This window comes from Hemiscyllium ocellatum, chromosome 30 (genome assembly GCF_020745735.1).
Source record: "Hemiscyllium ocellatum isolate sHemOce1 chromosome 30, sHemOce1.pat.X.cur, whole genome shotgun sequence".
Taxonomy (NCBI): domain Eukaryota; kingdom Metazoa; phylum Chordata; class Chondrichthyes; order Orectolobiformes; family Hemiscylliidae; genus Hemiscyllium; species Hemiscyllium ocellatum.
In genome coordinates, this window is record NC_083430.1 from 38,901,639 (window position 1) to 38,913,702 (window position 12,064).

Consider the following 12,064-nt stretch of genomic DNA (forward strand, 5'->3'; position numbering starts at 1 on the left):
TTGGCTTTTTAGGCCATTTTAGAGGTTGGTTCAGAGTCAATCACATTGTTGTTGATCGAAAGTCACACGGAGAACAGACCAGTAGAGGATGGCAGATTTCCTTCCCTAAAGGATATTAGCAAGCCAGATGAGTTTTTCTGACAATGTTGTTATGGTCATTAGTAAATTAAGTCCATCTGATGTGGCTGGATTTGAACTGGGGCATCCAGAACATTAGCTGAGTTTCTGAGTTAGTAATGTATCGATGCTACTATTAGGCCATTGTTTCCTGCTTTAGCTAGAATACCTTCCTTTGACAAATTCTTTGGATGGGAACCAAAACTCAGATTTCAGTGTCACTCTGTGAGTTAAAGACTGATTTAAAGGCCCTATCTCATTGCTGCATACGAGTTAGTTCTTCCCTTCCCCAATCCCGTTGCCATAGTTCCTCTTGTTCATTTTGACTTTATGCATAAACTTTTAAATGCATTGTGTAAATGTGCACATTTCAGTGTAACATGCATGGTTAATATTATAGGTGTCCATCATGTAATCTTACCATGTTATCAGGTCCAATATTTAAGAAATTTTTACTAATAATTTAGTATTCTCTATGCTTGTGAAATTGGTTTATTCTTGGGATCACAGTTTTTTTGAAAAATATTTTTATTGCGATTTTACAAAATTACAAAACCACTACAAAATAGTGTGACAAATTTATTGATATAATGACAATAATAGGAAACAAACTACTAACTACTCCACAAACTGCTGAAACGAGAGAGGAAAAAACAACAATTCAATAAATAACTAAAGTTTAAAAAAAGCAAACAAAATAAAATTAAGCCAAGTTATACCAAGGTAACTTAAATTTTATTCAATTAAGTTACTATATTCAGCACAATCCAACCAAAGTTCTCCACCACTGGGAGCATTAGTAAGCAAACCCATATTTATTCAGGACACCACCACCCCATGGGGCCCCTAAACCGCCAGACATAGCTCTCGAGGCTACATGAAAGCCCTGATCAATATAGCCAACAAGTCTGAATCAATATAATTCAGAAAGGGCCGCCATGTTCTATAAAACAGTTCAGTTTTCTGGTGCACCATTCTCGTAAGGAAGTCCGGGGGGTCTGCTCCATAATTAATCTACACCAGCCCAAATTTCCTGGGAGATTCTCCGACACCCAGCTCAATAGAATGGTCTTCCTCACACAAAATGGAAGAATATTAAATCATTTCTTCCCATGCACGTCCAAAGAGAGGAGGTTTGGAAGACCCAAGAGGAGGGACACTGGATCCAACTTAACCTCAGTTCCCAAAACCTGTTCCAAAACACTCACTATGGCATCCAAATACCTGCGAAGCTTGTGACATGACCACAAGCAATGAATAAGAGTGCCAACATCCATTTTACATTTGGAGCACTTTGGAGACACTCCTGTCTTGAATTTCACAAGCCGTTCCGGTGCCAAATGAGCCCTGTGGAGTATCTTCAGTTGGATAGCCTGGGTCCTGTTACAAATTGAAATCTTCCTAACGTTCTCCCAAATATCCTCCCATATCTCTAACGAGATTTTCGCCCCCCAATTCTTGAGTCCAGATTCTACATAGCAGCTCGATGTCCTTTGAAACATTACATCCTAACAAGTGATTGAGGGTGCTGACCAAGAGGGCACCCATAGACCAGAGCGCACTCCTCTCCATATCTGACTTAGCAGGACTAACCATCGATGTAGTCTTTTTTAGTATACGTAACAAAAGAAATCTCTCCTAGGTAGCTCGAATTTCTCACCCAGCTGCTCAAAAGACATTGTGACCTCCCCATCAAATAAATCTCTCAAACAGGAGATTCCTCAAGACTCCGAGAACTTAAAGCCAGAGTCCCAACATTCCCACTATGAGTGTGAAAGGAAAAGTTTTTTGTAAGTTGCCCACACCTTGCATCATTCGCCATGCTTTAAATGTGTTAAAGACAATCTGGTTTTTGCTGTGGTCCATAAACAACAAATTGATGAGGGGGCATTTTGCCTGGGAGGCCTCAATGTCCAACTATTTTGATTGCAGGTCTGGGCAGGTCCAGCAATCAATCATCCACATAGAATAGTAAGAAACTTGATTGATATTTCTTAAAGTCCGGGAAATCCAAACCTTCCTTCCCCTGCGGGAGCTGCAGTTTATCCAGTTTAATAAGAGGCTGCCTACGACGCCGGATAAAAGATCTGAGCCAACTGTAAAGCCTCCATAGTGCTTGCCTTGGCACAATCAAAAGGAGCATTCACATGGGATATAATGAGCAAGGAAGAACGTTCATTTTGACCAGAGCTATTCTACCCAACCAAGATATCAGAAGATCCTCCCAGTGCTGAAGGTCCTGCCTTATCTTCTCTAGCAATTGCATATAATTAGCCTTACATAATTGCTCGAAGATCAATGTCTAAATGCAGCAAACCTCCCAGTGACCACCGGAAAGGGAAACTGGTTCCATCCCCAAAATCAGATATACTAATAAGGCCCCCCACAGGCATGGCCTCCAACTTCATGAAATTAATTTTATACCTTGCGAACAAGCCAAATAGACTTGTTTTAAAGAGGGCACAGATGTCATTGGATTGATTAAAAAGAGAAGGACGACATTCACATAGAGGGTAATTTTATGCCTGCCTGATCCTACCTCTGAGGTCAATTACGTTGGGATCCCTCTGGATGGCCTCCGCCAATGGCTTAATCACCAATGTAAGTAATAGTGGCAAGAGAGGGCACCCTTGTCGGCTGTTTTGCCAACACTAAAACTGTCTGACCTTATCATTCGTGAGAACCACTGCTTTTGGGTCACTATATAACACTGCCACCCACTTGGCAAAGACCCCTCCAAGACCAAATTGTTCCAGGACATAAAAAAGGTTTAGCCACTCCACCCAGTCAAATGTTTTCTCTGCATCCAGGGAAACTACCAAACCTGGAATCGATCTTTGCTGGCATACTTGGACCATATTTAATACTCTTCTAATGTTGTTAGTAGGCCTATGACCCTTGATAAAACCTGTCTGATCCACCTTTACACTGAAAGGCAATGCCCTCTCCAGCCTCAACGCCAGCATTTTCAACAGAATTTTAAAATCCACGTTCAGTAACGATATGGGCCTGTACAAAGTGCAATCCTCTGTGGTTTTTCCTTTCTTAAGACTAAGAGAAATATTTGCTCCTCTCAAAGAAGATGGGAGGCAGTCCTGATTCTGAGTAATTGTACATATCCAAGAGTGGCCAGGCCAGCATGTCAATAAACCCTTTATTAAACACCCTTTGAAATCCGTCCGAACTGGGCGCTTTACCATCTGGAGCAGCCTCATCGCCTCCTGTATTTCCTGAATTGTCAGGGGACATTCAGAAAAGACGTCTGCTCTGAAGTTACACCTGGAAGATCCAGAGTCCTTAAAAAAGGATTCCATCTTCATAAGTCTGTCCTCACAGCCCTCGAACCGGTACAGCTCAGAGTAAAACTTCCTAAATGTTGCATTAACCTTTTTGGCATTGCAAGTAAGAGTACCAGCAGTCTCTTTGATGGATGTAATAGATTGGGGGGCATTCTTCTTTCTGGTACTCTATAAACTTGCTATCTTTCAGGAGGAAAGGGTCCATGCGGCAGGGCCAGGAGCCTATCCTGTTACCACTGGTCTTGACCTCCGTGTCCACTGCTGCATGATCAGAAATGGCTATGTTCCCTATTCTGCAAGACAGCACCGAATTCAAAAAGGTCAATGGGACAAAAAAAATGTCAATTCTAGTATGGCTCTTATGTGGATTAGTAAAAAAATCCCTACCTTTTGAGGTGAAGATATCTCCACACGTCACCACCCCAGCTCCCTGTTCAGGTCCATCAACTGCCTGCATTGCAGGGATATACCCGCAAGACCCTAGGCATCCTGTCCACTCAGGGGCCAATAATATGATTAAAGTCTCCCTCATATAATTATATGACGCGCCCCAGGGGCCATCAACCTGGAAAGTGCGTATCGTTAAAAATGTAATGGGGTGGGCCAGGGGACAGTATACACTCAAAATCCCATATTCCTCTCAATGTATTAAAGCTTTAAGAATTATAAATTGCCCACACTCATCCTTAATTTGGTCTAATATTTGAAATGGCAGGTTCTTCCGGATGAGAATAGCAACTCCTCTACTTTTCAAATTAAAGGATGACAAAAACACCTGGCCGAACCCTCCATGTTGCTCCTTATTGGTTAAATGTGTTTCTTGCAGCAAGGCTACATTGACCCTCTCTTTTCTGAGGCTTCACAGTATCTTTTTTCCTCTTAATTGGTGAATGGCTCCCCTTAACATTCCAGGTGCACCATTTAAATGAACGGCTAGCCATGATCGTCCAAAACAGTCCATGGACCCCCCATCCGGGAGGAAGATCCCCACTCATAGCGCACCAAGTGAAACCCACAAACAGTTTGTGTAAATTTAAAAATACAACTTCCAAAATTACCAACAGCTACTTCTACAGCATACCAACATGTAACACAAATGAAAGGAGACTTCCCCCTTGCCCACAGGGGCCGTTCATACCACACATTAACCCCTCCATGGCTTCGTCTAGCTGAAGCCATGCCCCCACCCCAGACAACACAAAATAAGAGAAAAAATACAAACATCTTATGACAGGAAAGTTAAAAATGGGTACTCAACCTGCTCTCTCCACACTATAATCCTAAGCACTCATGGTAGAACAAAAATATATAACCTCTTCCCGCTTCCTCCAACCACGCCCCAACTAATCCAATGCCAGAAAAAAAGAATAAAAGGAAATATAAATAAAAACAGGGAAACAAAGGATGACAGGAAGAGAGAGGAGAGAGAAAAAGAAGAAAAAAGGAAACAAGTGTGACCCCGACATATATTTTAAAAAAGACCACCATATATTAAAAAGGTAAACAAGGCAAATTACAGAGAAAAAACAAAATAAACGTAATTGTCCATATTGTTCACGCCAACCAGTATATTTTAAAGCATCCAAGAAGTTGTTCGCCTTTTCCGGTGAGTAAAAATTGAACATGGACTTTCTGTAGCTAAAATGTAGTATTGCCCAATATCTAACAGAATACTGCTGCCTCAGCTGTCTTTTTAACTCATCGAAGGCCTTCCTCTTAGGAATCACGACCATAGAGAAGTCTTGAAAAAGCATAATTCGTGATCCCTTGTATATCAGAGACTAAGGATCCATCTCCAGTTCTCTAGAGGCTTCCAGCATCATTTGTTTATCTCTATAATGGTGGAGTCGCACTAGGACCAGGCGGGGGCCCTCGCCCAATCCAGGCCTGTGCACTGCGACCTAGTGGGCCCACTCGACCCTCTATTTTCAAGGTCATCACCCTGCTCCTCCAAGGCCTGGACCAGACCCCCTGAGGATTCTGTCGCGGTTTCAGAGGCCGCGGCCCATTGCCCCACCTCTCCGACATGCTGCCTGAGATGCTGGATCTCCTGGCTGTGCTTCTGCAACATGACTAAGATTAATTCAAGCCTGGTCCGGGTCTCCCCCATTGACAAATCAATCTTCTCTCAGATTTTCACAAACTCCGAGATCAGGCTCTGCTCCGTAGGTAAGTCCCCTGGGGTGATCGTGGAGGCTGATGCTGCAGCCACTGGTGCGTTGGGGAGTGGGGTCCCTGCTTGTTGCGATCCTCGCATTCCCTTCACTTTGGTCATTTTCCTAATAAATTTAAATTAACACGGGATAATTCTAGGGGTCAAAAATAATTATTTCGACCGCATTAGATAATAAAGAGAGGGTGAGTGCCCCACTTTGTCTGGGTTCTGGTGCAGAGCAGGGCAAACCTACTGATTGCTGCCATCTTGGAAATCCCCCCTCTTCCCCCCCACCTCCCGGGATCGCAACTTGATCCATTCCGTTGCCCCATTCTTTGGATTAATTCCTGCTGGCAAATTATGCCCTGAAATTGGTAAAATTAAATATTTTAAAAAAGTTTTAATTTTTTTTTGTCTCTAACAGTACAGTCTTGGTGTTATTTCCCTATGCAGCCATTAACTCCAGATCAGGACAAACTGTTACTTATGCCTTCCCTTTGTCTTTTTGTTAATTGGAGAAATGTGCTGCTCCCGACTTCCCACTCTCGCCGAGCCTGATTTGATGTGTGTTATGAATACCGTTATGCATGCTTGTGCATCAAAAAAGCTAATTTCTGAATTGCTCAGTCATCAAGCGCCTATTTGATCCTGATTTGGAGATGCTGGTGTTGAACTGGGGTGTACAAAGTTAAAAATCACAACGCCAAGTTATAGTCCCAAAAAATTTGTTTGGAAGCACTAGCTTTCGGAGCACTGCTCCTTCATCAGGTGGTTGTGAAGGAGCAGCGCTCTGAAAGCTAGTGCTTCCAAATAAACCTGTTGGACTATAAACTGGTGTTGTGATTTTTAAACTGTATGATCATGTCTGTGAAATTTCATTATTCCACAATTAGCAGTTGTTCAGTGGTGTAAAACTTGAGTATTGCAGAAAAAATACAATTTGTCAAAGTATTTTGTCTTGCACTTCTCAGGACAATTCACAAGAATGCTCTTGCTACAGGAAATCAACATTTATGCTGTTTGAGTAGAGAGTGCTGAACTCGCAACACAGTGTCTAGTAATAGAAGTGATTCTGTGACTGGACAATATTGTAACATGAAATCTATATTGGTTGAGTCGAAGTTGGGATTACAATATGACACATTCAGTGCACAGGAAGCTATATCCTAATTCAGACAGGACCCTGACCTTTACAGACAAAAAAGACATATACACTCAATAAAATAGGTGACAGTCACTCACTTGTTCATTTCTCAGGACAATGCCTTGACAATTGGAGTCAATCTGCCTATTTTAAAATTAAACAAAGCTTGGCAGTCATCATTAACTGGCGCAAGATCCACGATAATATCTATACCAATCAGAATTCCCTTATCAATGAATTAACACACTCCTTTGGGTTTTCTTGCAAATTGTCCTGATAAATGCAAGTCAAAAAGCTTATATCATCATTCTTAAAATTTTCTGTAATAGTTTGAAAGATTATTTTAACATCAGTATTTACTGGGTTTAAATTTCTGTTAATTCTTGAAGTGTGAAAGAGGATTATTATTGATGCACAATGGTTAATGATTTTGTTTTAGTCACGCCATTGATGAAATTAGTTTGTACAAAGCAGGACAAAACACCATTTTGTTGTTTGCTCCCATTTCAAAATAGAGCAAAATCTACTCACATTTTTCACATGGAACGGAGAACATCAGTTTTGCTTAAAGCAAGTCTGATGTGTTTTACAATTAAATTAAAAAGTAAGTACTGTTGAATTTATGAATATTTTCATGAAGAAGTCCAGTAATTATTTTGCTTTGAAATGTTTGACTAACATGTAGTTTTTCATTTAAAGCTTGTGATTAAATAAGGCCCTTTTGTTGATTATTCTAGAGTACTGAGAGCTCTGCGAATGGTGCGGAGTTTAGCTGCCATCCAGGGTCTGGCCATTATGGTGCAGGTAATCATCCAGTCAGTTTCCGACATGGCCAATGTTATCTTCCTGCTCATCCTGATCACATTGGTGAGTACAAGTAAGTAACGTTTGCATCTATGCAGGTGCTACTCATAATACGTCTCAAGGACCTCGTACAGCACACTCCTGTTGTCTAGTGCGACTGTTTTTCTCAAGTAACCTTTTAGGACAATTTGTGATATCTGCTATTTTTTTTAAAAACATAGAACCTTAACAAACAAAGGTTTATTTGTGATTGTTCTGACTCTGGGGTTGTCAGGACTGAAATCAAGAAGGTATTAGTGAGGTTAAGAATGATAGTCATCTAAAATTCCATTTGCGATTGTGGCACGCGTCAGAAAATTAATAAAAAATACAGTTTTTGTGTCACTATTTGTATTGGATTCCAGCCAGGTGTAGTGAGCTCAGTTCAAGCTGATGCGTGGCTTTCCCATTTGAAGACCCCTACCAATTAATCAGTAAATGTACATTTTTTTTAATTATTATATTGCTGCCTCATTCCCACAATCCTGAAGACCATGAGATTTTTTTTCTAGTCTGGAAACCACTCGGGCTAATATGAATGTGCAGTTAGAAAATGTAGTTTTAATGCAGGAATAATTGATTTAGTATGATACCAAAGCATTAAATGTTTGTTACTGCATTCAATCATTTATAAGATTTTATCCTTAAGTATCAGAAGTAGATAGTCCAGATGTTAAGACCATGTATTATGGTACAGGCAACCTTTCTCCATGTTCTTAGTTTTTTTATACACCATGCTCACAGCTGTGAATTCTGGGATGCTACTACGAGAGTTTTTGTTCTACATTTAAGAGCTTGTGTAAGTTGCAGTCTCATTTCTCAACAATGCTGTTTATTCACACAAACAGAAAATAATGTCAAGTGAGAACTGTTTTACTCATTGTGCCCCATCTGTGAAGTGTGATAAACTGAAAATGAATATAAAATATACAAAATTAAGGCTAATACTTGAGCTGTTGACTCTTTTCTATCAAAAATGGACTGATTAGCCGGGCATCTACATTCGGACTATATCTGGTTCTCCCACGATTATACTATTGAGTAACTGATTTCAACGGGCTAAATCTTATGGAATAACATGTCTGAATCATGTTATTAATAATGTGCAAATAAGCTGGAAAGGTCAGATAATTTGGAGATACGACATGAACATCTCCAGTGATGAGGTGAGTGTGACTGCCCTTGATATCAACACAGCATTTGGCTCAGTATAGCATCAAGAAGTCCAAGCAGAACTGAAGTCAAAGGGAATCATCATGAAATTCTCTGTACTGGTTGGAGTCATATGTAGCACAAAGGAAGATGGTTATGGTTGTTGGAGATCAGTCATCTCAGTTTCTGAGCATCAGTTCAGGAGTTCCTCAAGCTAATCTACTGGGCCCAAACATCTTTAGCAGGTCAACTATTGACTTGCCTCCACCATAATTCAGAATTGAGAAAAAAAAGTTGATGATTGCACAGTGTTCAGCTCCATTTGTGACTCCTCAGATACTTTATAGAGACATTGAGTTATACAGCATGGAAACAAACCTTTCAGTCCAACTAGTCCACGCTGACCATGTTGCATATAAACTAATCCCACTTACCTGCATTTGGCCCCTATCCACTCCAAACTTTTGCTCTTCATATACTTCTCTAAATGTCTTTTAAATTTTGTAATTGTACTTCTATCCACTACTTTCCCTGGCAGTTCATTCCACACATAAACCACTCTATGTAAATACATTGCCCTTTGTGTCATTTTTAAAACTTTCTCTTCTCACCTTTAAAAAGAAATTGCCCCTTAGTTTTGAACTCTCCCACCCTAGGGAAAAGACGCTTCCTAATCACCTTATCTCTGCCCCATCATGATTTTATAAACCTCTATAAGATCAGCCCTTGATCTCCTACACTCCAGTGAAAAAAGTCCCATCTTGTCCAGCCTATTTTTATAACTCAAACCGTCCATTCTTGGGAATATCCTAGTAAATGTCTTCTCAGCCCTCTCCAATTTAATAATATCGTTCCAATAACAGGATGACCAGAACTGCACACAGTACTCCAGAAAGGCCTCACTCCTGTGAGCTTAAGACCATCTCAAACAATAGAGAATGCAACTATTTCCCTTGATGTACAATGGCCTTACCAACTCGTCCAACATAGGGAAACCTCATGCTGAGTTTCATGTGTCTATTGATTGTATGTTTGTTTTTTAAAAACGTTACCTAAACACGCATTCAATTCATTGGAATTCCTTCATCAAATGCTATTATGTCTTATGTCAGCAGTAGACTAAATTGCTTTAAACTTTTTGTTTTAATTTTTTTGGATATCTTTAACAGCATGACGGTCTGAATGGGTTTATGCTCGTCTACTTTTTAATAATCTCAAAGGGAACCTTAGTTCTCCCAAAGGTGCCTTACCTCTTCCAAAAGACAACTTGCCTTCCCCCTAAAATGCCCTGGGACCAAATTCAAAGTGGAACCTTCCCTCCAAAAAAAGTACCCTGGCTATCCAAACAAATCCACAAAGTACAGACTTACTCTTACCTGATTAATTTTGCACAGTTTAGCTTTCAAACACTTACTTCACTGTAATCACACAGCTGTGAAGACAGCTAATGCCAGCCTTTCCAACAAGGCAAAAATCTGGGTAATCATCACTGAGTTTACAAATGCAAACTAACATGAGGAATATGCTGTGTAGACTGCAGGTCACTTTAAGAGTAAGTGCAGTTTTATGCTTTGAAGAGAGTTCATAAGATATTTAAGAACAAAATTATTTATTTTGGAAAATCTAAATTGTCTCATCAGTTGGAAGATATAACTGGTCAAGAAAATGTATAAGAAATGGAAACGATATACAGAGTAACTGAAAATTATCTACGCCCAGATGTTAATTTGGACCAAGCAGTTGTGGTGTTAAGTGAATGCTAAGCCCATTCTTAAAGATGGGCTGAAGAGAACCGTTTGTTTTCCACAGTCTGTAGGGGGTAAAAAGGTGGCTAATTGAGGCAAATGCAAAAAACCCATTTAGCTGAATTTCCTGTCTCTGTGGAGATATTTGGAGGTGAGGAGTTTAGAAACATGGGGGGAGCTGTTCAGGCCAGATCCCTGGCCTCTTTCTGCCTCACAGGGAATTTCTCACACCCGCACCTGGAGCAAAATCAGCACTCCAAAGAGCAACACAGCTTCTTAACTGGCCACCTCTGGGAAGATCACCAGCTTCCCATTGCGTGTTACTTCTGGGCTGCTGACCTGGAATTGGGGATTGTAACCTAGCCAGCAAACATAAGACCATTACTTGATGCTCAGACTAAAATAGAGAGACCTGAATATTGCACAGCAGCCAAGGCAATAACAGTAAAACATGGTTTCAACACCACAGCAACAAGCGGGCTACAAGAGAACAGGTGAAAATCACAAAATTTGTTTGAAACTGAATAAGTGCAAAATAATTTGAGTGATTAAGGATTCAGAAGGGTCGACATGAAGGATATGCCCTCTCCAAACAGATGCATTACAAGTAAAATAATATTTCTACAAATAAGATAAAGTATTAAGCTAGTTGAACTAATACATCCCCAGAGATAGTTAATTATCCTAAAGTACTAAGACACATTAAAAGATTTATGATATACTTATAATCAATATGGAAAGCCAGTGAACGTTAGGGATGTGACAGAAAATGGGTTAATATGATATCTGTATTTTTAAAAAAGATCTGACAAAACAGATGGAGGCACTTGCAGACCCACTTTTTATATTATTGTTTGATGAGTTGTAGGCATTGCTGGCAAGCCACCGTTTGTTGCCCATCCCAAGTGGCCTTTGAAATGTGTAGCTTGCTAGCAAATTTTAGAGGGCAGTTAAGAGTCAGCCAGATGGCTGAGAGTCTGGTAGACCAGACAGCTTTCCAGACTAGGTAAGAATTGTAGATTTCCCTCTGTCAAGGGCATTAGCAAACCAAAAGGGACTTCACAACAATCAGTGATAGTTTGTGCTTTTTATTGCAGATTTATTGATTTAAGTTTAAATGCCACCAGCTGCTGTGGTGGGATTTGTACCCTTGTCCATTAGACCATTAGTCTGAGCAACTGGATTGCTAGTCCAGTGACAGAATCTACGATTCCACCAAATAATGCAATATGTTTAATTTCAGCAATGATTACAGCTGTTGATATAACGCATAACATTGCCGTCTACTTTGGAAAATGGTGACACGCTCAAGGAATAGTTTATTCTGTGCTTACCTGTGATCATCTGTGGTTTGAGGTCTAGCTACACCTCAGAAAATAAATTTATTATTTCTATGCATTACTATGAATCTCCATTGCTCTTGAAATTTGCAGCCTTTTAAAATTAAAAGCCTTTTGGAAATTGAAATTCACTGCAGAGTTTAATATAATTCACTTGTGTTGTCACTTGCTCAAAAAGTTTTTAAAAAAATCATTTAATCGGGAGTTTTAATGCTGAATCCATGACAGTTGCTGATAACAAGGATGTGCTTATACAGATGAATGTCACT

At 40.1% G+C, this 12,064-nt stretch overlaps 1 protein-coding gene across 1 annotated transcript in view; it reads left to right on the forward strand.

Moving 5' to 3' along the window:
* The window catches only part of LOC132830096 (cation channel sperm-associated protein 4-like), a 47,846-nt gene that overhangs the window by 16,635 nt on the left and 19,147 nt on the right, over positions 1-12,064 (forward strand). The window contains exon 2 of the mRNA XM_060847568.1: positions 7,453-7,582. Within this exon, the coding sequence (XP_060703551.1) occupies positions 7,453-7,582 (130 nt within the window). The remainder of the gene's footprint in view (positions 1-7,452; positions 7,583-12,064) is intronic.